Genomic DNA, 27,948 nt, shown 5'->3' on the forward strand with positions numbered 1-27,948 from the left:
GATCTGTTTGTTCAGAGTCCAATCTTCTTTAGAGACATATAGGGGAATTTATCAGTTAGCTTTGCTGTATAACAAATGGCCCCAAAGTTTAAAAATTTAAAAATGCCTTAAAAATGATTTATTATGTCACAGGATTCTGTGGATTGACAAGCGGTTTTGCTTCATGTGTTGTCAGCCAGAGTCATTCCTGTGGTTGTATTCTGCTGGCATCACGGTTAGAAGGTCTAAGAAGACCCTTCCCACGTGTCTGGGCCTTGATGTTGACTGTTGGCTAGAATGTTCACCTCCTACTCCTGAATGGCCTTTCCAACAAGATAATGCCTACCTTTTGTGTGGTGGCTCATTGGTGGTTCAGAGCTCCGAGAGAGCAGAAGAAAAACTGCACCTGTAACTGATACAGTGCCATATTTATTTCGCAAGACGCATGTCCAGCCTGGATTCCATTGGAAGAGAAGTAGACTAATTTTTTTTAATCCTCACCCAAGGACACGCTTATTGACTTTAGGAGGCGGGGGGAGAGACGGGGAGAGAAACATTAATCCGAAAGAAAAATATCTGTTGGTTTCCTCTTGTACATGTCCCCAGAGACTGAACCTTCAGCCTAGGCATGTGTCCTGACCAGGAATCGAACCCACGACCTTTTGATTTATAGGACTTCTCTCCAACCAAGTGAGCACATTGGCCAGGGCTAGACTACTTCTTGATAAGAGGAGTGGTACATTCTTACAGGGAGGGTAGAAATTGTTGGCAGCTGTCTTCGGAGATGATTTGTTACAGGGGAAAATGTAGCAAATGTCTTTAATAACATAGTATTTTCTTCTTGGATAAAGTCATGTGTTGTAAACTTAATTATGTGGCAGAATTTTGCTTCTTTGGATTCATTAAAAACAATTCTAATGGTTTAGTAATATTAAATTAACATTTTCAAAATGTTGATTTCAAAAAAGATTTTCTGAAGATTTGTTTGGCCAGTCAGTAGGAGAAGGGGAAAAAAGAGTAGAGGGGAAGGGAAAGGCTTGTTGGACGTGAAACCCGAAAGCGCGGTTGTTTTAGGAAGTCTAGCCATTTACTTGCGGCTTGGTCTTTTCCTGTCAGAATAACTTACTAAATTGCTTTATTTTTTCCAGCTTCATCGAAAGATAAATGATATGTAATATTGTTTAAGCTTAAGGTATACAGTGTTGATTTGATACTTACACATTACAGAATGATTACCACCATAGCATTAGCTAACACCTCCATCACTGCACATAATTACCACTTTTTAGTGTGTGTGTTTTAAGATCTGTTCTCAGCAAGTTTCAAGTATATAACACAGTATTATTAACTGTAATCGCCATGCTGTACTTTAGATCCCCAGAACTTACTCGTGTTATAACTGGAAGATTGTAGTCTTTGACCAGCATCACCCCATTTCCCCCAATCCCTCCTGCCCCCGAGTTACTTTGTTCAGGGTACTGCCAGGAGACTAAGGATAGGAATTAAAACGATAAAAGATCTTAGGATCTAAGTGTTCTAAAAAGCCATATATATACTTGGATTAAATTATTTCTTGTGGCACTAAAATGTAATCACTAGGTTCTTTTGAGTTTTTACCTTGTGTTATTTAAGTTTTTCCTGTAAGATTACCAGCCTAATGATCAGGGAGGGGGTCCTCTTCCTGCTTGTCTGTTCTGGAAAATATCAGATAAAATGGAGTTACAGGAAGAAAGAATTTCTTACTATCAGCCTTGTTCCTACTAAGGCTCTTGCTTAACTCATTTTATTGATAGCACACTGTAGTGTAATGTATTAGGAAGCTTGAAACTGGCTGTACTTTTTTTTTGAAACTTGATTCAAAATGTTTTCATACCAAAGAACTTCTTTGCTTGCCACCTCCTCTTTGTTAATCTCAAAAATCTCAGAATTCTGAAGTAGCACCACTGTAGTGATTATTTGAGTTAGGCATTCCCTGTAAGTTAGTTGGTCAGATTTACCATATTAAAAACTGCTTACAGCCCTCCCTGGCTGATGCAGTTCAGTGGATTGAGCACTGGACTGCAAAGCAAAGGGTTGCTGGTTCAATTCCCAATCAGCAGGGCACATGCCTGGGTTGCGGGCCAGGTCCCCTGTGGGGGACATGTGAGAGGCAACCACACATTGATGTTTCTCTCCCTCATGTCCCTTCTCTCTAAAAATAAATAAATACAATGTTTTAAAAACTGCTTACAGGTGCTATGCTTTGTTAATATCAGAAATTATAATTGTTTTTGAAACAGATAATGCTAGTTGTGGTACCAAACCTTTCACCAGCCTAACAGTGGACTTGAATTTTCTGTCTAATCCCCTCCCACCTCTTGCTACAAATAAAATGGAAATCCGTTTAGATTGTAAATTTTATCCTAGGAAAACAGAAACTGTTCCTTTTTCTTATTGTCATGGTACTATAACATCCACTCCCAAGACAGTAGTAAATGCTTCTATTACTTTGCAGAAGATACTTGATTAGATAGCATCTCAAGTGGTTTCAGCATGGACAAAGAGCTCCTATCTCTAAGCTTACATAAAAGTTAATTTTGAAAAGGCATTTCTTCCATGTACCTATTCACACTTCTGTTATTGTTGTCTAGTGTCTAGTTTTAGAGTTTGGACTGTTCTAGGGAGATGCAGAAATCTTTTTCTGAAGTCAGTTGGTGTTTTGAATAATTATTCTAGAATATAATCTCAAACCTGAGACTTGGGTCAGGCTTTTTTTTTTTTTTTTTTTTAACTTGAATTGTATTTTTTTGTGCTTTGACTCATCATATGAAACAGCTTTGCAAATATGTAGCCAGTCTTCTAGCATAGTAAAATGTAATGGCTTTCTTGACTGTCAGTCACCTACCTAAATTTCTATGGTAGAGATTGTTGGTCTAGAGCACAGGTGGCAAACACAAGGCCTGCAGGCTGAATCCGGCCCTCCACCTTGTTTTATCCAGCCCTGTGGCAGCGCCGAGCTCCTTGCCCCTAGTTAAGGGGTAGTTACATTTATACAATCCTAAAATTACATTCAGCCCTTTGAAGGCAACCGCAAGGCTGACGTGGCCCCCGGTGAAAATGAGTTCGACACCCCTGGTCTATAGGAAGACTGATGTAACTGGGTAGATTCATTATTTTGAACTCCCTAGGTTAGTATTAGAGAAATTGTGGCACAGAAACTGAATGTGCTTTGGAAGAGTGAAGTCCATGAAAACTATTACTTCTAAGTTTCAAGGATTTACAGTTCTGGTTTAACAGTTTTCATATATTTCAAAACATCAGAGTACCAAAACTTAACCATATGCTACTTACTAAAAACAGTATGTGCATTTTTTTAGGGGGCAGAGGTACAGTTTTATGGGGTACAGTGGGAAATAGGATGTTATTTTTACCTCTTTTTGAGATCCCATTGTCTTGCCACTTTAAATAGCACAGAAGCACAAGAAGATAATATTAAAATTCATTTATTTCCTCATTTTCTGAAGCTTGGGACTATGGTACATGGTGATCAGTATAATAGAGGAGTGTGACAGTGACCATTGATAAAATAAGTTCTTTAGGTTCCTAGTTTTTACAGTTGACCCTTGAGCAACACAGGTTTGAACTGTGGGGGGCCACTTATATGTGGATTTTTTCCAATAAATACATAAAGTACTGTAAATGAGGAAATTAGGAAATATGGAAAACTGTATTTCCTTATAGTTTTCTTAATAACATTTGTCTTTTTGCTAGCTAACTTTATTATAAGAATACAGTATAAAATATATACAACACACAAAATATGTGTTATCGACTATTTATGTTATAGGTAATATTTCCAGTCAGCAGTTGACTATTAGTAGTTAAGGTTTGGGGAGTCAGAAGTTAATTCCTATGTTGCCCAAGGGTCAACTGTAGTTAACTAAGGGATCAGCTGGTGTAAAGATTCTGGTTACCCAGATGTTTGTGCACATGTCAGGAAGAGAGAGAGCTCTTTTCCTAGAGTTTCAGTATTATCTTAGGAGCTTACTTAGTGAGTGGTGGAATCTTCTACTGAAAGGAAAAGGAATTTTATCTGTTCATTCAGGCATATGAGTGCCTCTTACATTCTAGTTCTAGTCTCTGGGAAATGTGGTAGAGAATATGATTGATAATTAAGCATTTAAGGGGGGGGCAGGTGAGGGCATACAGAAGTTAACTTTTGATAGTTGAAGACAAAAAATTGAACATGAAATAGTACTATGCAGTATCATATATGATTCTGGATTTGTGTAGTACAGATTTGTGTATTAATGAATACAGTAGCTGCTTGGAGAAAGAAGGATGTCCATGGGGAATAAAAAAGATTGTTTTCATCTTAAAAAGTAGTATGTACACACTAATCTTTTTAATTGGAAGTATTTATGTTGTGTTTTAGAACCATAACTGTGCTATGCCTTGGCTGGTGTGGCTCAGTGGATCGAGTGCTGGCCTGTGAACTGAAGGGTTACCAGTTCGGTTCCTGGTCAGAGCACATGACTGGGTTGTGAGCCAGGTTCCTGGCTGGGGGCATGCGATAGACAACCAATTAATGTTTCTCTCCTTGTCTTTCTCCCTCCCTTCCACTCTCATATATATATATATATATATATATATATATATATATATATATATATATATATATATAAAATATATAAATATTTATTTATTTATTTAAAACTGTAACTGCTATTGTGAAGATAGATAAAAAAAACAAACTGGGCTCTGGCCTTTTAAAAACAATTTTTAACCTCAGGTTCATAATTGGGTTAATATACATTGTCAGAATTTCATACTGTTTTCTTCTTTGTGAAACTTAAAATGTGCCAAGCTAATCTGAATGTCTTATAATTCACCTGTAATTTATTTTATAGAAGTATCTTATAAATCTGAACTCATTAATTTTTACTTAAAACTTTATTTCCTATAGTTGACTTTTTCCCACTTGCCAAATAGTGACAGATCTCATTATTCTCTGGCTTCCTGACCCTCCCCCCCTTTATTAAAGTGTAAACCTGGTTGTGTAATTAAGATCAATAGGAGTCTAGAGAAAGGATTTTCTTTAAGATTTTATAATTCTTTGAATTCCTGTTTTACCTTAGGTTAATCAGGATCTCCTGTTATACAAAATTTTAGATCATACTTATTTCACAAACAAGCTTGACCTTCTGGGTTGTGATAACGGATTGTATAAACTTTCAGGGCACATGCCTGGGTTGCAGGCCAGGTCCCCAGTTGAGGGCGTGCAAGAGGCAATACATTGATGTTTCTCTCCCTCTCTTTCTCCCTCCTTTCCTCTCTCTCTAAAAATAAATAAATAAAATCTTTAAAAAAAAAAAGCCCAAAGGAACAACTGCTCCTTTGATGCAGATGGCAGAAAGATTGGATGGGCCGCCTGCTTTGATAACTGTGTTGATTTTCTCCAGTAGAATTTCCACAGAAATGAAGATAAAATGCTTTCTTTCCTTTTGCTTGTTGGAAGCAGTGTCCATTTCTGTGGGCCTGGGATATGAAGAAGGGGGAAGGATGTCCCTGCATTAATGATCTTAGAATATCTGTAAACTGAAGTACAGAGACAAATTAAGCCCAAAAGGTCCAGGGCATTTAGTCTTAGGGTATGATAATCACTTATGTAAGAAATCTAAGCTGTACTTGCCTAATCCCAACACACCACTAAAATGAGTCAAAAATAAAAGCACTGGGTTTATAACAGTCACAAAGTGAATAATAATCTCAGCCACTATGAAGTATTGGTCCTAATTTGGCAACGAATGTGATGGGACTCTTCTGAGAAGTAGGGATAGTTCGATGGATAAACTTCTTGGGTCAAGAACCACAAGAAACAAACTGTCTTCCCTCTGCTCAACCAAATGAGTCTGTGCTGCTTTCTCCTAAAACATTGTTCCTCTTCTCATCTCCATTTCTTTTTTTTTTTTTTTTTTAAGATTTTATTTATTTTTAGAGAGAGGGGAAGGGAGAGAGAAAGGGGGGGAGAAACATCAATGTGTGGTTGCCTCTCACACGCCCCCTACTGGGGACCTGGTGCACAACCCAGGCATGTGCCCTGACTAGGAATTGAACCGGTAACCCTGTGGTTCACAGGCGGGCACTCAAACCACTGAGCCACACCAGCCAGAACCCCCCACCCTTTTTTTTTTTTTTTAAATCCTCATCCAAGGATATGTCTTTACTGATCTTTAGACAGCAAGAGAAACATCATTTGATTAAGGGTTGAACCTACAACCTAGGTATGTATCCTAACCAGGAATTGAATCTACAGCTTTTTGGTATACAGGACAATGCTCCAACCAACTTGAACCATCAAGCCAGGGCTCATCTCCATTTCTTCACTCATGCTACATGAGACACTTGAAATGCCCCCTCTTAAAACCTGTGTCTCTTGAAACCCTACTCGTGCTTCATTGTCCACTCAAAAGCCACCCCTTTCGTAAGTCCTTTCTAGCCTGCAGTTACTTCTTTTGGGCCTTTGTGTCTCAGGGCACTTACATATTTCTTCACACTCATTATTAGTAAGCTTGTCTTTTCCATCCAGCTAGATTGTAAACTCCTGGAGAAAAATATATGTGTGTATATGTATATCTTATTAATAAATGTTAATAGTAGTATAAAATAAATAAATAAAAAGGTGTGTGCTTCATAAGAAGACTATTTTTCCCCTAGAAAAACTGTTTCAAGACAGTGACACATCAGCTATGTATTTGATTACTACTGGAAGCTATCAACATTGTCATATAAATAGCATTTGTAAGGATTTACAGGAACTTGACAAAAGTAATTTTTAAAACATCCTACCCTGACTAGTGTGGCTCAGTGGATCAAGTGCTGGCCTGCAAACTGAAATGTCACCGGTTCAGTTGCCGGCCAGGGAACGTGCCAAGGTTGTGGGCCAGGTCCCCTGTTGGGGGTGTGCAAGAGGCTGCTGCTCATTGTTGCTTTCACACATCGATGTTTTTCTCCTTGTTTTTCCTCCTCCCTTATAAATAATAAAATCTTTTAAAAAAAATCCCTCTCTGGTATTCTGCTTTGGAAAGGGAATTTATATTGTATTAACCATGTCTGAAAAGCTACTCATATGTGTTTTCTCTTGTACAAACGTTCTCTTAAAATACTTTTAACACATTATGAATGTATTTAATATCACTAACCTATATTTTTAAAAAGAGATAAGTTGCTAAGTTTTATGTATGTGTATTTTACGACTATAAAAATTTTTTAAAATCAATTTGAATTATTTATCGTCTAGATGGGGGAGACAAGGTATAGATAATAAGAAATAACTATAGAATTTCAGCCATGTTGTGAAGATTTCTCTGTGTCATATTTGAAAGACTTATTATTGTAAAACAGTAACATTTCTTTGTTTAGGATAAAAAAAGTTTTTTCTTGTTTCTTTCAGACCTATTTCTGACTTTCCTATAGACCTTAGGCCTTTTGTGAGAATAAAATTTTGGATTGGGAAGGTGGTGTAGGAAAATGGACCAGGGGAAAAGGCAAATCCTGGTCCTGAGTCCAAACAATAATATTTTGTTTATATTTGACTTCTTCAGAACCTTGAATATTCTTACAGGGATGTGGATTATAATATTTCTCAAGCTAACTTGACCCCTAAACCTATAACCAAACTATGCTATGTAAATGTCTGTTTTAGTTTTACTTCCTTGTTTTACAGGTGTGAAAACTCTGATCTAGAGAAGTTGAATGACTTGCTTAAAGTTACCTAAGAGCAAAATAATGTGAAAACATCAAAGAATATTAAGACTTAGAAAACCTGAGTTCTGCCTGTTACCCCCTACTGATAGCAGCAAGAACATGAACAGATTATAGAATAACCGTTAAAATCCTCATGGAAACTTATTTTCATGAATATACTTACAGACCAGATGGTTAGTTTTCAATATTTGCAACATAAAGATCTCCATGCAGTTTTTTGGTAGAACCAGTTATTAAAGTGTGAGGGACATTTAGAGTTTTTATAAACTTAGAAAATAGCCATCCATGTACACATTTAGAAGAAAATTCCTCTTTAATAATGGAAGTGTTCAATTTAATAAATAGCAAATAAGTTCTATGAAACATTAACTATAGAGTTGGTGAGAAAATTATAACTAAACAGGGGTTCCCCTCAAGCACCAACACATTTTCTGATGATACCCAGGAAACATTCCAGGTTTCTGTAGTATTAGATGATGATGAAAGTCATCTTGGACATTCAGTATTGTTCGCAAGAAATGTGCTGTGGATCTGGGCCTGAAGGAGGGTTATCAAATGTTATGGATGAAGGTTCAGATGGGCATTGTCATGTTATCTCCATGTTTTTGGAGGTTGGCACATGAATTGGCCTCCTGGTTAAGCATGTTTTAGGGATAATTTTCCCTTCTAGGCAATAATCAAGTTTGCAAGTTCCAGTGTACTCAGTAGTTTATTTTTTCCTGTGCGGATGGGTTGAGGAAATAATTCTAAAAACCCACACTTAATAAATAAAAGGCATTGTTGCATGGTTTAAAAGAAGTAGGGGTATGAATGAGAATTTTTATTAAGACATTGTAATAGTGGAAAATACATGAAGTACATTAAATGTCCATCAACTAAAGAAAGGATCCATTGTGGTTTAGACATTGAGTAGCAAAATAAAACAGTGGTAAAAGGGAATAACCCAGATCTACTTGTGTATCTTCATGGAAAATACCTCATGTTGAGGGAAGTATGTTGAGGGAAGAGCAAAGTATAGAAGAATACATGCCATGTAGCACTTTTAAAATAAAAGTTTAAAAAAAGAATAGGGCTATATTGTTTATGAACATAGGAAGGAATAAAAGAATCTAAGGGGATGTTATACACTAAATTTGGGGCAATTATTACTTCAGGAAAGATACACAGGGGACTTCTTAAAGACCCAAAGTTAATACAGTAATATTAAGATTTTGCAAAGCTGGGTGGTAAATTTGTGGTGGGTGTATTCTATACTTTTGATTGACTTGAAATTTTTGAAGGGAGTGTAGACTAATCTTGAATAAGGTTACTACTTCTGCTTATACTCAGTTCAGGGAAAGATTAATATTGATACATGTTTCCATTAATTTGTCTTTACAATAGAAGCCGGCAGCATTACTAAGAAAGAAATAGTAAATATGTGAGAGTGCCAAGATATTAAGTCTGTCAGTGCCAGATAATTTGATATTGTCAAATATTATACTGTTTCTTTCAAATTCATTATAACTATGAATTACTAATAGTTCCCAAATTTTAAACATTTGTAATTTTAAATACTGTAGCGATTCTTTTCAAATTTTAGCTTCAAGTACTATAAGGACACATAAGCAGTAAAAATTCAGTTAATATTTGTTGCAACTGACAGAATTGGGGCAGGAAGATTGCAGTAGTATGGTAAAGTTGGACTACTTCTCTGCCCTTGTATCGTGAAAATGTGGAACATGTCTTTACTTTTCTAAGCCTCACCCCTTTGTTGAAATCTTCATCTGTACTACCATTGTGCCCTTCACAACTTCTTTTCCCTTCCCATTTTGCTAGTAGTGAGTTTTCTGTCATTGTCTTTTGTCTTTGATGTTTAATTTGTCAAACATAATGGTTATTAAGATGTACTATGTATAATGATTTCCTGGGGGGCTTGTGAAATAAAATACACATTGTTAGGCTAAACTCTACGGTTTCTGATTCAGTAAGTCAGATTGGAGGCTGAGAATTTGCATTTCTAATGTTTTCTTGTGATACTGATGCTGCTGTGCCAGGACCTCATTTTTGAGAACTACCAATAGTCTAGCTATTCTTTCTTTACAGTTCAACCTTCTTAAAATAGGTTTAGCTTAATTTCCTGGGCAACATAAAGTTTCTGAGACATTCTAACTTGTACATTTCTAGTATTTTAGATCCAGACTAAAGAAGCATGATCTAATAGAACATTAGACCACGTCCTTACTCTTTCTGATTACTGATATCTTCCTTGGGTTAGATGCTTTGGTCTCAGTGTTTCTTCTGACTTTGAGATTATAATTCTCTGAGTAATAATCTACTTAAATCTTCTCATATTCTGATTATCACCACCAAAGATATAAATATTTATATAGCAATATCCAGAAACATTAAAACTTCAGAGCCATTTTTCTGTGAAATTAACTATAACCTCTCATTTTCTCATCCTGTTCCTTTTCAGTTTATGCAATAGGGTAAAGACAGACCTCTATTCCATGCCATCTGTATTTTGTTTTGTAATTGGGGAAAGAGGGTTATTTAAAAATAGCTAATGAAAGTATTACTTTTTACCAACTAATGACTTAACTTGAGTACTTAGGGATACAGTGGAAGGAAAATCTGTATACCCTTTGTAGGACCCCCTCCCCTCAAAGAATTAGGAAGTCTTCTTTCTTTTTGCAATAATGCTATGATATAGAAGTATGTAAGGCTTTTGGAGGTGTTAGTGTTCTTCCAAAGACATTTTTTCATTTCTTTGAGAGAGAGAGGTCAGGGTACATGCCTAGGTTGCAGGCCAGGTTCCCCAGTTGGGGGTGTATGAGAGGCAACCTATCAATGTATCTCTCACACATTGATATTTCTCTCTCTCCCCCTCTCTCTAAAAAGTAAATAAAATGTGGGGTGGGGTGGAGGGATGGGGAGAAAAGGCATACAACTGTAATTGAATAACAATAAAAATTTTTTAAAAAGTAAATAAAATGTTTTTTTAAAAATGGAGGATTCTCTACCTTAATTGTCCCTCTTTTCTAAATTTAATCATGTATACTTTATTTCTCTTGCTCTTTCCACAGAGAAGTTTTAAATAAATAGAACAATTCCTTGATTTTTCGTTTTGTACTCCCTAATCTCAATTCTAGTAATGTTTTGTTTTTTAGAGTAAAAGGTTAGATAAATTAATATATAGATATAAAGCCAATTGATAAAGCCAACTGTTAAACAAAAAACAGCGCTGATATATTGGGATATTTTTTCTGCCCAAGTGATCTGTCTAGGTCAGTGCCTTTATTAAAATTTAACATTGTTTCATTTTTCATCTTGATGCCGAGATATCAAATTTTGTGTTTATTCAGTCTGTGTTTTCATTATTTTGATTATCCTACAAATGGTTACTACTTTTAAAAGGTATTTTATTTTAATCCAAATTTATAGCCAAGATCTGGTCATTTGTTTTTCTAAAAGGAGGTAAATACACTTGTTATAGAATTTAAAGGGTATAGCCCTGGCTGGTGTGGCTCAGTGGATCTTGTGCTGGCCTACAAACCAAATGGTCACTGGTTTGATTCCCAGTCAGGGCATGTGCCTGGGTTGCAGGCCAGGTCCCCATTGGGGGGCGTTCGAGAGGCAACCACATGTTGATGCTTCTCTCCCTCTCTTTCTCCTTCCCTTCCCCTCTCTCTAAAAATAAATAAGTTCTTTTTAAAAAATTTAAAAACTTAAAAAGTATAAAAGAATATATACCGTTCCCATTTTCACCCCCAAAGCAAGCCTTCTTTCCTGAAGATAAGTACTGTTAACTGGTTTCTTGAATATTCTTCAGAGATCTTTTATACATACACAAAGATGGATGGGTATATGCTTTTTTTAAATAAACAGCTTTGAAATACATAATATACAATAAAATTCAACAATTATAAGTATCGGTTTGAGTTTTGATAAATATATACACAGTTGTGCAATCTCTACCAAAGTCATGATACAGAACATTTCTGTCACCCCTCACATTTTTATTATGTTCTTTTGTAGTCAGTCCCGTCCCTCCAATTCCTTCTAATTCCCTCCGTCCCCTGGAGCTTACTATTGATGGTTTCTGTCAATATAAGTTTGCCTTTTCTAGAGTGTCATTTCAATAACATAGTCTTTTTTCCCCCCAGAACATAGTCTTTATGTCTGATTTCTTTTACTTGGTATTATGCTTGTGAGATTAATCTATATCCATGCCTTGAACCAAGGAAGTGTTGAATGAGTGTGTTAAATGTCTATTAGCCTAAGTTTGGGTGAGATTTTAAAAATTAATTATATCATACTGACTCATGAAATGGACTCATGGATCTTATATTCAGCTTAAGTAAATTTAGCTCTCATTGTTAAACCTTGATATCATTCAGCATGGAAAAAAATGACTTAATTTGAATGATGCCTTTTTTTTAAAGATTTTATTTATTTATTTTGAGGGAGAGGAAGGAAGGGAGAAAGAGAGGGAGAGAAACATTGATCATATGCCCCCATTTGGGGACTGGCCTGCAACCTAGGCATGTGCCCTGACCGGGAATTGAACCAGTGACCTCCTGTTTCGCAGGCTGGCACTCAACCACTGAGCCACACCAGCCAGGGCACCATGACTTAACTTGAAAGAAGCAAGATGTTATGGATAAATCACAAGTAAAATTTCATTTAATGAACATGTCAAGACTTCAGCATAGCTTGTTTAATTCAGATTATATTTCAATAGCAATCTATTGCTATATTAGTCAAAAGAAATAGATAACTCCCCTGGCTGGTGTGGCTCAGTGGATTGAATGCCAGCCTGTGAACCAAAGAGTCACTGGTTTGTTTCCCAATTAGGGCACATGCCCAGGTTGCAGGCCAGGTCCCCATTAGGGGGCACGGCACTCGAGAGGCAATCACACATTGATGTTTCTCTCCCTCTCTTTCTCCCTCCTTTCCCCTCTGTCTAAAATAAATAAATAAAATCTTAAAAAAAAAGAAATAGATAACTTCTGTGTGTTAAATTAAGCAACATGATTAGTTACACTGACCTGTATTAAAACACTTGGGAATGAGCATTGTATATAGGTAATTTTTTTCCTGAGGTGAGCAAGGAATCTCTGTTGTAGAGAGCTACAAAATCCAAAAATTGAAATAGTAGAGAAAGTAAATATTGTTAAATCTTTATCTCAGTTTCAGCACTTTAAAAAGGCAAACTTTATTTCTGTACTTTTATGTTTTGTCCTCCGAACTTACAGACAGGATAAAACAATAATTTAATGTACCAAAATGACTAGTTGAATAAGTTAACTCAGAAGAAAAGACGTACAGAGTTAACTGTGGTACTTAAAATTAAAGAGTATATAATATTTGGAATATTAAATCTATATCTTTATTAACTCAGTAAGATTCTAAGTAGTATTTATTGTACTTTTAAAATATTAGGCTTTACTGTTTTAGTTGTAAAATGAAATCTAGAACTAGTCCTTCCCCAGAGCTTGATTTTTATCTCAAATGCCAAGTTAAGGGGTGAGGGAATATAATATGATTTCCTGCCTTGGGTTTTTCAGACATCCCCACCCAGGAGCAAATCTCAAGTCTGTGGGCTCTTATGTTGAAATAGCTAAGAACCTGGCATCTGGTTGTAGAGTATTACTACAGGTAGACCCATTTCTGATTGTAAAACTTCATGACGGGTTTTATTACTTCAGCCAGGCTTTTTAATAGTTTTTTTTTCCTCTTAAGTTTTTTTCTACTACCTTTGGAACCCTAGTAGCAGATATCATCTGAAAACATGTCAACATTTTGTTAGATGATCCTGTATAATTTGGAATATTTATGACTTCAAGAAGTTGTCTTGAGTGTAAACTAACTGTTTTGAGGTACAAAAACTGGCCGTGAATCTTTTTTGAAAAACTAATAAATGCAGTTGTTACTTTAAAACAGTTTTTGTGGCACTTTAGTACATAATTCTGTTTACCTTCCTTATATTTACCTATTAAACTGTAAGCAAAAATGTTCCACTATTTAAAACATACATTTGTGTTCAAGAATCTAAAATACTTTAACCTAGCCTTCTCTGAGTCTGAAGGAGTACCGTATTTTTCGGACTATAAAATGCACTCCCCCACGCCCCCCCCCCAAATTTAGGAGGAAAATGGGGGTGCATCTTACAGTCTGAATGTAGCTTACCTGGCTCAAGGGGGCGGTGGTGAAGCGGGGTCACAGGAGGCAGGAGCAGGACCACATTTTTTGCTTCAGAAATTTTTTTCCTATTTTCCTCCTCTAAAACCTAGGTCTTAAGGTCTGGTGTGTCATATAGTCTGAAAAATACGGTACTTCTAAAAAAGCAGTACTGGTGAGACAGAGAATATTGGTAACAGTGAAAAATTGTATTAATGGGTAAACAGTTAGATTTATGTTGAATACATTTCTTCTTTCTCCTCTCTTAAGGAATTGAATGACCTGGCACGGGACCCCCCCGCACAGTGTTCAGCAGGTCCTGTTGGAGATGATAGTAAGTATTTAAAAGGAGTAATGGAGTTAAACAGCGTAACAATCTGCCTCTGGGTAACTATGGAACTGATAAATAAATACTCCTAAGATTGTTTTACTGTAGGTCAGAGGCAGTGTTTACCCTTCCTTGCCCATGAAAGGTGCGGTTCTGTGTGTATCCCATCATCTTCTGTCTTGCTCATTATATTTTGAACCTCTTTTGCCATACATTTATGCAATAATTCTGGCCCCTTCATACCTATCCTTTACCCAGTCTGGGTACTTCGGGGTAGAATATTTGAGCTTTTACCTACAACTAGGTGTCATTAAGTAAGATAATACTAAGGACGATCAAGCGTGTGCATGCCTGTCTGTCTACTGGCTCATAACTTGTGATGAAGACAGGTACAATTTGCTTATTTTTAATGTCCAATTTATCTTTTAAATCCTGTTTAAAGTAATTTATTAAATCTTAACGCACATGTTGGATGATTTCCTTTTGTTGTTCTTTGTTTCAACATAGCTTTGACCCCTTACACCATTTTTCTAGCTTTTTTAAAAAGGAAGATATTTTAATAAGACTTTTTTTTGACACAAAACTAATTCACAAAAATATGTAACATTTAGCAAATAGAAGAAAAGGAGCATACTTGGAAACATTTGTGTAAAAGAAGTATATAGATTAAGATAACAAGTAAACATGAGGTCATATTAGCTTGTATTTAAAATTATATTTTCCTGATATTTAAGAATAGTGTTTTCAGTTTGCTAAACACTTAGGAATCAAAGCAAGGGCCTATTATAAGGATTGCTTTGCAGATAAAACAGATTTTATAAATTTTAAGACCCCAGCACATGTGATGAAAAATTCCATTTACATTATTACATTCAGACCTGTCCAGTATGAGTAACTATAGTATTTGATGCCAAATAGGACAGGCCAGGTACTTAAACAAACATTGTCTCATTTACGCTTCACAATAACAATTATTTTGGGTGAGTAGAGTAGAAGTTGTAAACTATTTTAGAGGAAAATACAGTGAGAAACTTACGGAAGTTTCCAAAGTGTACTCATATTCAAGTTTTCTGATTCTATTTTGTCATTCCACAGTATTATATAGTGTACCTGTATTCGTATACGCTTTGAATTGAAAAAGTGGTTTTATTTCAAGCAAATTTCTTAAAGTTGAGAGTAACTAATCTTAAGTGTTTGAAGTCTGGGGATTAGATTTCATTTTTGAAGTTTTCTTCAGTGTGCTAAAGTAATTTGCCTTTGCTTCTATAATTAATACTATCACATTTCTTTCTCAGATAGAAAAGTTGTTACCCTGAAGAGTTAAATAAAACTTCCCCAAAGTATAAGCAATAAAACAAAAATAGATAAATTAGAATCCATCAGAATTTAAAATCCAGGTGCTGCAAATGATACCTTTAAGCAAAAAGACATTAGAATGGGGGAAAAATTGCAGGTTGTAATTTCTGATAAGGAATATTTATCCAAAATATATTTATAAAAATGACAAATGAACAATATAAACCCCATTTTAAAATGGGCAAAGGATGAATAGACATTTCTCCAAAGAAGATAAACAAATGACCAATAAGCACATGGGAAAATGCTCAGCATCGTTAATCATTAGGGAAATGCATATCAAAATCATATAAAGATTCCACTTTGCACCCACTACAATGGCTAGAATCAAACTGTCAAATAATACCAAGTATTTATGAACACGTGGAGAAATCAGAACCTTCATATTTCCTGATAAGAACACAAAATAGTACAACCAGTTTGGAACAAACAGTCTGACAGGTCCTCAGAAAGTTAATATATGACCCAGTGAGTTTACTTCTTAGGTAGATATCTAAGTGAAATGAAAGGATATGTCTACACAAAGACTTCTGCATGAATGTTCATAGAAGCATTATTTATAATAGCCAAAAATTGTAGATAACCCAAATACCCAACAACTGGTGGAGGGATAAATAAAATGTGGTATATGCATACAATGGAATATTATTTGGCAGTAAAAAGAATGAAGTACTGATATATACTACAGCATGGGTGAGCCTTAAAAACATGCTGAGAGAAGAGAAGTCAGATACAAAAGGCCACATATTATTTGATTTCATTTATATGAACTATCCAGAATAGACAAATTCATAGAGACAGAACACAGATAATGGTTGCACAGCATTGAAGATTTGGAGGGAAATGAGGAGTGACTATAGTAGATATGGAGTTTCTTTTGGGGATGATGAAAATGTTCTAAAATTAATTGTGGTGATCATTGTACAACTCTGAATATACTGAACACCATTGAATTGGATGGTATCAATGGATGAATTGAATGGTGTGCAGTTTCTCTCTCAGTAAAGCTGTTTAAAAAATAATAACCTCTTCCTGAACTCCTAGCCTTCCTATTCAACTTTGAATGTCTTGAGTCACGTACTACTAAACTGTCAACAGTACCTGTCTTTTAAAAAAGAGAATAAGGAAAATCTCCTAGGGGACAAAATAACTTTCTTAACATTTGGTCATCTAGGTAGTGTTTGCTGATGTTACAGTTAAATTTTTTGTGGGTGTTTGAGACTATTTGAGGATGAATTACTGTCAAAAAGCCTTAAGTCTTCCTGATGGACCACATAAGGATAAAACAAAGTATAATTAGATAGTTAAATGTACTTTCATCATCTTTTGTTATAGGAGGCAGAATTTAATCCTAGGAAGAGAGAAACTTGGCCAAAACGAAATTTTTTTGGCTCCTATTTACTATCCTAGGTCTGATTCCTCAGCACCATGTTACTAATATTTAGTGTAGGAATAAAGTAGTGTTTATTTTACATTTAAAATAATATATATTTAATAATACATTTCATAATAAAAGGCTTTGTTTTTAAATATTCAGATTTTAAAGTATCATTACATTTTTCCCCTCCTTCTGCAAAAATCTAGTAAGCAGGAAAAATTGTATTTTCCAAAAAGAAGTAAGCTGAAGATTTATTGGTCATATAATCAACTTTGTTTTCTCTTTTGAACACTTCGTGGATGTAACTCCATAGATCTGTACTTGAATTCAAATGTAAATCTCTTGAGATTTAGCCTCAGACTATAACAAATAATCTTACTATCCTTTTTAGCCTCGAGGCTTCATCCTTGAGGATACTGAAGAGTAGTCACTGAGCTGTGGACTTCACATTTAAACTCTCATAGAGAAGAGTGTAGCTTTCAGATGTGTAATTTGATTTGACAATAGCAAACCAAGGTGGTAGTGAGAATTGTTTTGTTTTTTGACTATCAAAACTTTAAATTCAGTACCATGAAATTTTATTTTGAACAGCCCCTGAGATTGATCGTTAAATGAAAGGTTTTTGAAAGTTTTTATATGAAATGTTGCAGTATTTATGCTTATGTCCAAATATTTCACCCAGAAACTATTTCTGGAGTTCCTTCTACTTGGAACCTGTAGTGATTCTTGAACTATTTACAAAATCATTGTAATTTGAGGCAGCTTAGATATTTTCTCACTACCTTTTCCCTTTCTTATGCTGTACTTCCACTTCCGCTAGGAGTCTAGGAGAGTTCCAGAGGCAGACCTAAGTCAGTGATTCCAATAGATATACTTATTTTTAACCAGTGTGGCAGAATACTCAATTAAGATTTAAATGGTAAATCTTCACATTCAATTCATCTTAATGTGTTTTTAGTTTGTCATTCCCTGCCTTTTGTGGATTCTGGGTTATTTCAACAAGGGACAAATATCATTGATCTCAGTTGTTACATTAGCAGTTTTTTTTTTTCATTCTTTTCCTTCCTATTGTAGAGATTTAGCCCCTATGTATGGGTGTTTTCTTTCTTTTTTTCTGGAGACAGTAATTAAACCTAACTGTTAATAAATGCCAACTGTTAATTTAGTTCTGTTGTGGAATATTAAACATTTGATTTATTAACTAAATGTATATGAAATGGCATATTGATGTTGCTTGTGAAAATTCTCAATATAGAATCTTACTTAGATACACTAGAATATCTTCAACTACCTGGTATGCCGAATATGAAGGAGATTGCAATGTTACTTGAAAATATTGATCATAAATGTTCTAGTTGCCAGCTTGCAAGAATTTCTACTCCAAACCTCTTGGGGGTTCTGTGTTGTCGAAATTGTAGGGGATTTTAATCATAGACAGTAAAATATGCTTTGTTTTCTGCAGAGGAAGAATGGGAAATCAGAAAAAGGTAGTATTTTACCTTTAGAAAAAAATTGTTCTAATTTAAATTTTGCTAGTAACTTCTTAAATCTGGTAGTATATTTAACAAGAAAAGGGTTGATCTTGGAAAGACTCAGAAGAAAAAAGTAGGACTTCTAAATAGGTAATGGAAACTTTAACTTAATTTTTTAACGTCTTGGTATTTGTATATTTTATTATCCAAGTGCTTTCTTGTTCCTTACCTTTTTTGAGCCTTGCAATATTGAGCAAGAATGCAGGTATATTATAGCCTCCCATTATAGCCACAAATTTAAATAATATAAAGGGATTAAATGGAAGAACAAGGCCCATTTTTATTTTTTGATTTTTTTTGAGACAGACACTTATTTTTGCACTCATTTGTTGATTTCTTGTATGTGCCCTTATCAGGTATTGAACATAGGATGATGCTCTAACCCACAGGTGGCAAACACAAGGCCCTTGAATCCAGCTCTCCACCTTGTTTTATCTGGCCTGGCACCTTGTTTCTACCTGGTGGCAGTGCCGAGCTCCTTGCCCCTAGTTAAGAATAGTTACATTTATACAGTCTTAAAATTACATCAGGCCCTTTGAAGGCAACGTCCAGGCCGATGTGGCCCCAGGTGAAAATGAGTTTGATACCCCTGCACCAATTTACCTACCTGGCCAGGCATACAAGACCTGTTTTAACAGAGTTCTTTGAACCGTAGCTTGGTCATCCTTTTGTCTAACATGGTTTTCAGCCTTGTTTTGGGGATTGTTTACTCCAGATATCAGTATGCTTTGTTTCCTTAAATTGTATTTGTATTAAAAAACAGTGAGACCCTCTTGTTTCTTTCAACAGGACATTAGGGGTGTTAAAGGATCTTTGCAATCATCGTGGCTCAAAGTAACTTTCTCCTTAGCTCCTTAATCCATTAAAAAGTTGATTGGCAGAAATTGGGTACTCTAAGAAGGGGAGCCTCAATAGTACCTAGCCTTTATTTTTTTTTATTTTTATTATTTTTATTTTTTAGCCTTTATTTTTAATTCCTAGTAAACAAGCTGCTATTTGCTGGTTTGGACCTCAGTGAGGAGCCAAATGGCCATGGGGACAGTTTCATATGCAGTCCTCCTTTCGTCAGAAGGATTTGGACTGGCGTTCCAGTGAATTTTCATATGGCTTCTTATTCTTCACGTTTCCTCCTGACAAAAGTTAGCTGGTTTGGGTTTTTCACATATAATCTCATTGACAAGTTTCCTTAGTTTGCCAAGATTCTAGTATGAATGTTAAATGCTGAGTAGCTTGCTTGTAAGAAAACTCTGGCTTTTTGGTCTCTGTATTATACTTAGTTATACCACCTTTGAAATGGAACAAGCGTCATTTTTTGCAGTTTGAAGAGATTTCCTTATTAAACAACTTTATAATTTATTTGGATTATCCTTAGAGCTTATAATCAAGCTTTCAGCTAATGTTTTCTTTATTGAGGAACCAGTATTTCTAAAGACCTACACAGTAGAGCTCTTAGAAATTTTTTCTCATTGTAAAAACTATTTTTTTCCTAATTTGAGTATTATCTACTTGGACTTCACATTTCTGCTCTATGCCAGTATTATAAAAGGAGTAAATTATATATAATTGTGTTGGGAAAATGATATAACACATCAAAGAGTTGAATTTTTTGGTTCTTTTTTACTCTTTGAGGTGGGAAAATACCTGTTTAAAAGTGGAACTCTGAGACTTGTCAAGAATTCTTTCTCCCTGGGTAAGGAGAGAGAATTCCCTACTGTCGTGAATTTTCATGTTTTAGTCCAAAGACTTTTTCACTGAGCATCTTCTCAGTGTTCCAGCCCATGCTAGTCATTTTTCTCTTTAGATTCAAACTTAATTTAGATTTCTCACCCTGCCTAGGATTCATCATACTGCTTATAAATGAACTGGTATTGGATGGGGAATGATAGGTTGTTACGATGTAGGTACAGTGTGGATATTGTTTCATGGTGATGTTTTTATTGTTCTTTTTCAGTGTTCCATTGGCAAGCTACAATAATGGGGCCAGTAAGTACTCAGATTAATTTCAAAATAAATTGTTTATGTAATTCACTCATTTTAATCCCACTTTTCTTGTTATTAACAGAACGACAGTCCCTATCAGGGTGGAGTATTTTTCTTGACAATTCATTTCCCAACAGATTACCCCTTCAAACCACCTAAGGTAATTGGAATATATCGGTTGTTTTTAATGTGCTTTCTATGATACTAATAAACCAGTTTACCAAAAAAATTTTTTTTCCTATAGGTTGCATTTACAACAAGAATTTATCATCCAAATATTAACAGTAATGGCAGCATTTGTCTTGATATTCTACGGTCACAGTGGTCTCCAGCACTAACTATTTCAAAAGGTAATGGAATGGGTGTCAATATCAAAGATAAAGCAGCTATTTTTTAAAAGTCTTCTTAAGGTTATTTTTTAAAAGATTACTCATATTCTTTTTACGAGGAGGTAACAGTCTCCCTTATTCTTGCATAGATCTTGAGACCACTGGAGAGAGTTGGATTTTCAAGCATATGTATTCCTTTGTGTTGTGATTATGTCCAGTTTGCTATTCAGGTATAGGTTGGAAAATAAATTTTTGAGCATCTTAACAATCTTTGCCATATGGTTACGTGCACGTGTGTTTGTTTGAAAGTGTGTAGAGAAAGTTTAGTTGCTAATTTTGCGATGAAAGATCCAGTTCTTCTAAATAAGACCTAATTACACGAGTAATTTCCTTCAGAAATTACAGGGCCAACCATAGAGGAAGAAATAAACAGTTCTGGCACGTGCATTTAGAAGAATATTGATCCTTACAAATATTGTAGAAAATGAAAGAATACTATGTTTGAAAAAAGCAGTGGTGGGGGAAAATGGAGACAACTGTACTTGAACAACAATTTTTTAAAAAGTTAAAAAAAGAAAAAGCTCCAAAAGAAAAAAGAGTGGAAGAAAAAAGATAAAATTTAGAGTACATTGTAACTTGAGTTATACATAAAAGTATGTTAAATAACTAAAAAGAAATAGTTCGGCTATTTGGGTGGTGAAATTTGGTGAGTGGAAATATTTTTCTTGTATTTTATCATTCCTTTAATGTATACATGTAGACAGGAGGTAGTATAGTTTCATGCAGATTCTGGTTCTGACTACCTATATTCAGATCTCAGTCTCACCTCTTTACTGAATGAGACTTAGGACAAATTAGCTTCTGTTCCTCTTTTTCTCATCTGTAGAATAGGGATGATAATAATTATTTCATTGTTACTATGAAGATAAAAAAGCAAAAATGCACAGTTAACTGGTCTCTTGTAGGCACTCAAATAACTGGGATAAAGATAGTGAAAAAGTGTTGTATATTTGTCCTGTTGTAACAATTATAAGATTTGTATATTCTGACATTCATTTTTTAAAGGAAGTAAGAACTCTGGGGCATTAAAGTTTCTGGGATCCTAGTAAAAAATAAAAACAAAAAGCCAGAGGACTACATTTTTTAAAATTGTGACTGAAAGAGTTTCAGATAAGTGGCCCCTTTTCTTTTTGTAGGCCCCATGCAATTCATGGGCTACTTGTGAAAGTGTTCATATACTTCTTGAGATTTTGGCCTGCTTGTTCTTCCTTCATAAAATAGCAGTTAGCCGTAAAAAAAAATCTCGTAAAGTAATGGGACGGAGAGAGGTGGAATATTTGGGGGGGGGGGTGGGCAGGGGGGTCGGGAGGTCTAGATAGCTGAAATTGTTACCACAGATTTTTTTGCCTCTGCTTCTGTGCCTAGTGTTACTTTTTCAGTTACTGTAAATCATAAGGGCTGTTTAGTTTGACTTATGTTCTCTCTATTTGTAGAGCTACCTATTAAAATAATTGCAGTGCCATTTTACTGGATTTGTTTCTATCAGAATATCTAGGTTTAATGTTTTAACCACTCTTCTTTGGTAAATTGAATGTATGGGCAAGCAGGTTTGTGAAAGGCCTGAATTCTGTGTGTAATATTAATTATTCCTTTAACATATTCTGTTTTCAAGGGCAATTATTTTGACTCTAAATTCCTTTCACTTTGAGTATATATGTTATATAGCTAAATATACAGAAAATTTAAGCAGATAAATGTGCCATAAAGCCCCTTGGTTGTGTTTTTAGAATTGAAACTGACTGTGGGTTATGTGACAGTAATGAAAATGAAGAGGCTATGCAGGTTGTAGAAATAGGAGTTACTCTCTATACAGCAAAAGAAGGCGTAGTACATTATAAGCCAAAATCAATTTTCTACGAATTAAAGGAACTAAGTAGTATACTAAGAATCCTTTCACTAGATCCAGATAACCACTAACCCAACTTACTTTCCTGGAAAGAAAGTAAGACAAGTTATTTATTTAAAATTTACCTTTTAAAAGTAGCTTTATTGAAATAATCAGAATTATAAATAAAGGGAATTTGTAACTGATACTGATTAGGTAGTATGTCTAATTTTAGGTGAAGAATCAATAGTACTCTTGCCAGTTTGATTGACTGGACAAGTTCTTTCTGTAGTCAGTAATTTCATGAACATTCAAAAATCTATAACTCCCTGTTGTCATTTCCAGGATATACATGAAATCATTCCTAATTGCTGTTAGAATGTTCTGTGCTTGAAGAGGGCATCAGGTGATACACCTGACAATGGGAAGAGAAGATGTTTTGGGAATGCCATCTGCCAGAATTGTGGGCAACAGGAATGAAGAGTCAGAAAACATCTTTCCTGATGTTTTTTATTTTCCATATACTCTTAAGGCAAGGAAATAGCTTTTTTGTTAACAAACCAAATGATAAAGGGCATGTAAACTTTTTCTTCACCTCTCAGAAGCCCTTGATCTCTATAGAACAGATTTTATAGGAAAATGAATAAATCCTTTTCCTGCTGAATTTGATGTTTTGGGAGTAAAGTGGGATTAGAGTCATTCATTGTCTCTTGTTAGAGAACATTAGAGCTGAGTTCTGTTAGCATCAGAATGGAAGGATTAGAATTTATTTTGGTATGTCAGAGACCACTGGATTTAATGTAATTAGTGGCCTTGCCTTCCTTTTTACACTCAGTAAGGAATACATAAATTAACAACAGATTTTACAGAGGAAATTACACTTTTGAGATTTGTCTGCTATATTCCAGGTTGTCACTGAGGAAATGGCTTACATAAGATTCTAAATCGTCACTGAAAAGAAGTTGAGACCTTAGTAGAAGCATGTTGTATCCTCTGTAATAAGTGTGGCCAGCCCCATTTGGGGGCAAGTACTAGCCTTTATGGTCTTAGACTAAATTGTTTTCAACTAAAAATGAAACAGATCTATTGCATCTGAATGTAATACCTGCCCTTGAGAAAGCAGTGATTCTTGGATTTCATGCTTGTCATTTCTAAGAACATTCACAATAGTGTGGTTGTCTTTGGAATTTTGAAAGCCATTTATCCCTGAATGTGGGCTTCTTAAAATTGAACTTTATGGGCTATGAAAAGTGTTATTGGTCTGGGATTTGGAAGACCTGATTCTAATTCCACTCTAATTACTCACTAACTGGGGACATTGAGCAAGTCACTTCATTCACCAGCCTGGGCCAGTTTCCATAAGGAGTTAATAAGCATAGAGAAATCTTAGAATCTTTGTTGATTACTGTTCCTGTAAAGTTAGGAAGAGCTTACAAAGCTGCTAGGCACTGCAATATAAATGGATTCTTAGAATTTTTTTAATGTGTTGGCATCTCATGTTTCTTTGAATCCTTTGCTTTTATTCTGTGCTAATTTGTAGGGTTTTTTTCATTCTAGTACTCTTGTCCATCTGTTCTCTGTTGTGTGATCCTAATCCAGATGATCCCTTAGTGCCTGAGATTGCTCGGATCTACAAAACAGATAGAGAAAAGTAAGTATCGCCTCCAGACAGAAAAGTTTGTGACTCAGATTTTTCTTAACTAAGGGCTAGGTATGGGTCAGATACTTAAAATGAAGGCCTGGGGATGGGAAAGAGAGGTATTTGTATTGAGTGTCATTATATGTAGATGATACGGATATTATCTCAATTATTTCATATGATTCCTACTGTCTAAGAAAAATTTTCTACAGTGTATTTTTCTGTCAAAGACATGAAAAACAGTTTTATGTCTTCTTGGCTTTTGACATTGAAGCATTTTGCATCAAGAGCCCATTTGTCTTAGGTTATTGAAAATTCGTGAGAAAAGGACATTGTTTTTCTACCACTTGATGTAATCTAAAAAAGAAAGTGAATAAATGCCACAAGACGTAAAAACCCCAAATTTCCTTCAAAAACAAAAGATGAGCATTTACATATTTTAGAATTCTATGAAATATTAGAAATGGTCTGGATAGCAAAAGAAATAGTAACTAAAAGTGTTCTAATCTTTTTTATTCATTTCATATATTCAGTGAAATAGGAAGAAATAGGTGGGAAAGAGTAGATAATGTTCTAAAGTTAAAGTTAGGATTTTAACTTTTTAAAAAAGGATTAAAGAATTATTTGAATTCTGTTGGAAGAGAGAGGCATATAGATATGATATTTTTATTTTTAAGATTTTATTTATTTATTTATTTTTAGGGGGAGAGAGGAGAAGGAGAGAAATATCGACCGGTTGCCTCTGGCACACCCCCAACTGGGGACCTGGTGGGCAACCCAGGCATGTGCCCTGATGGGGAAGAACCAGTGACCTTTCAGTTCACAGGCTGGTGCTCAGTCCACTGAGCCACACCAGCCAGGGCTAGATACAGTATTTTTAAATGGGGCAGTGGGGGATTACAACAACAGTTGTTTCTTAGTTTAGTTTTATCTGTGTTTAGGTATGAATAATATCTTAAGTCATGTATTTTTGGCTGCATTCAGAATAAAATTAGATCAAGTGTTTTTTTTTCTATTTGTGATTTTACTCAAATAAAAGTTTTTGATTGGCATACCGTTTTGTCAAATACCTAGACCTGTGGGCATGAATGCCTACCAAAAAGCATTTTCTAAGCCATTGTGGTGGTAATGTTCAGAAGAACTTGCCTGTATCCCTTTTTAAATCAAAGAATTGTAGAGCCCTTTGCCCTGCTTATTTTAATACTAGAATGTTCTTCTGGAGCAATAGACACTTTCATTTTAGAAACCAAATTGTTAAAATACATTTTGCCAGGACTAGTTATTTTACTAAAACAGGAAAGTATTATATCAATTCAATCACTATTAGTATATGATTTCAAGAATCATATAATACAGAAGTATATAATTTAAAGAACTCCAAATAAATGAACATGGGTGGAAGATCTTCCTTAGAAATAAGGTCAGTCAAGTATAAAGCAAGGGTATAACAGCAAATGCTACAATTTAATCAGAATCCTCTATTAGTAGCATTTATGGGGCTTGTTTTTCAATTTCCAGCTTTTTTCCACTATCATTGAATAAATGCTTATTAGAAGTTTGGGGTAAAAAAAGACAGCTTTGCCTGAATATATGATACATTTTCCCCCTCAAGTTACTATATGGGTTTTTAATAAAGGAACACCAGAGGTGGGGGGCAGTTACTAGATGGGATAATGAATGAATTCTGTTGCGTTCTAACTCCTCACCTGTGTTAAGCTAAGCTTCTCTTTGTGTGTACAGGTACAACAGAATAGCTCGGGAATGGACTCAGAAGTATGCGATGTAATTAAAGAAATTATTGGATAACCTCTACAAATAAAGATAGGGGAACTCTGAAAGAGAAAGTCCTTTTGATTTCCATTTGACTGCTTTCTATGAGCCCACGCCTCATCTTCCCCTGTGCACATGTTTACCTGATACAGCAGTTCTGCGTGTTGTACATACTTGGAACAACAAACTAGAAATACTGTACTTCTGTACCAACATTGCCTCCTAGCAGAGAAGTGTGTGTGTGACAAGCCAGTTCTTCGGGCGTATCCTAGGTGTGAGACTAAAAGCTTTCCTATTGACTTAAATTTGGATAACAGCAAGGTGAGGGGTGGTGGGTATGGTGTGTGCTCGGATGGGGAAGAAAAGCTCTACTGACTTATAGGAGATGGTTTTTAAGTGGAATCCTTTTAATCTCAAAACAGATATGAAAAGCAAGGCGAAGAACACGAAGCTGTTTCTATATTCATTTTATGCTGAAGGACCTACGTCTTAGGTGAAAGTTATGACCAACCAGATTAAAACCTACCATTTTAAGGTCTAAGTTTAACTGGATTGGAGCTATTAGTACATAAAGTGTGATGGGCTTTGTTCCCACCTCTTACATCTCCCCACCCTTTAACCCTCATCCTTTCAACCCCTCTTTTTCTCTTCCATATTCTTTGGTTTGTATGTGGTTTCTCAGTTAATACATAGCTAATAGCTCTTATTTTTCTTATGTTTTTAACTGCTTAGGTCTCTCTGGAAAAGGGTGAAAATTCATTTGATGGAAATACTTGTGTATATTTAAAGACCCAGTTGCTCCTCTGGAGCTTGTACGTTCAAGAATGATTAATCTGTGTAATAAACTGATTACTACAGTCATTACATATAATTTTGTGTGAATAGGCTTTTTGATTTTAAGAATTTTATCTAGCTGAGATTAGTGGTGGATTTTCCCCCACCCCTGAAATATTTTCATTTATACTGGTTGCATTTCAAAATCATGAAACAATTCCAGTTTACATAGTAAAAAGGATATCTTGAAAGTAATTTTACTGAACAAGATGAGGGCATAAGCTTAAAAGCTTTGCCATGAAACTTATATGTGCAGTATTCCAGGAACATGACTGTTAAACTAAATAAGAAATTTGCTTCATTAATGAAACTAAGCTGCATTTCACCAAAACCTTGTGGCATTCCCTTGGTACACAGAACATAAAACAAAGGCATTGCTTTTGGTAAGTTAAGCTTCTGTGATTGTAAAAGAGCAACATTGACCAAACCTGGGAAACATGAGCACAATCTTGTATCGGATAGTCTACATAATTACTTTGCACTAACATTGTAGGATGTTCATTCAGTTTCCAATTGTACTGTATGTAGCTTTTTGAAGTTGTCCTTTGACTCTAGTAAAATGTAGTTTAAAACTTTGTAAACAACTGTGTTTGCCAGAACCATCATTCATGTGAACTAGGCAAGTTACCTTTTTTCCCCCCTCTCCTCCTAATCTATTTGTAAACTGGGCCAGCCTGAAGGCCATGGCTGGTGCTCACTAGCCATCAGGTTCTTTCAAATGCATCTTTACACTCTTGCACAAAAATTGAGGAATAAATGTCCATTGCTTTTGGTTTTAAACTTGTTCAACTTGTCTTATCTCTCAGTGTCCACTGCTCCTCCATCTTGGACTAAAGTGTAACATAACCTGAAAATTCTTACAAGTGTTGAATTTTAGCTGCTGGCTACTTATTAGTATTTCTAGCATTCTAGCAAAGGTTTGAGCTCTAGCCTAAAATTACCCTGTATTCTCAGTATCATGAGGAGGTAGGAATTCATCAATTTTTGACATGCTATTAACTATAATGTTGACTATGGGCCAGTTGCA

At 35.2% G+C, this 27,948-nt stretch overlaps 1 protein-coding gene across 1 annotated transcript in view; it reads left to right on the forward strand.

Moving 5' to 3' along the window:
- Window positions 1-27,701, forward strand: part of UBE2D2 (ubiquitin conjugating enzyme E2 D2) — a 46,924-nt gene extending 19,223 nt beyond the window's left edge. The window contains exons 2-7 of the mRNA XM_024575023.2: window positions 14,161-14,224; window positions 20,436-20,467; window positions 20,547-20,624; window positions 20,709-20,814; window positions 24,236-24,329; window positions 26,058-27,701. Coding sequence (XP_024430791.1) covers window positions 14,161-14,224; window positions 20,436-20,467; window positions 20,547-20,624; window positions 20,709-20,814; window positions 24,236-24,329; window positions 26,058-26,103 — 420 coding nt within the window. The 3' untranslated portion in view covers window positions 26,104-27,701. The remainder of the gene's footprint in view (window positions 1-14,160; window positions 14,225-20,435; window positions 20,468-20,546; window positions 20,625-20,708; window positions 20,815-24,235; window positions 24,330-26,057) is intronic.
- Window positions 27,702-27,948: the final 247 nt, after the last annotated feature.

This window comes from Desmodus rotundus, chromosome 10, assembly GCF_022682495.2.
Source record: "Desmodus rotundus isolate HL8 chromosome 10, HLdesRot8A.1, whole genome shotgun sequence".
Taxonomy (NCBI): Eukaryota; Metazoa; Chordata; class Mammalia; order Chiroptera; family Phyllostomidae; genus Desmodus; species Desmodus rotundus.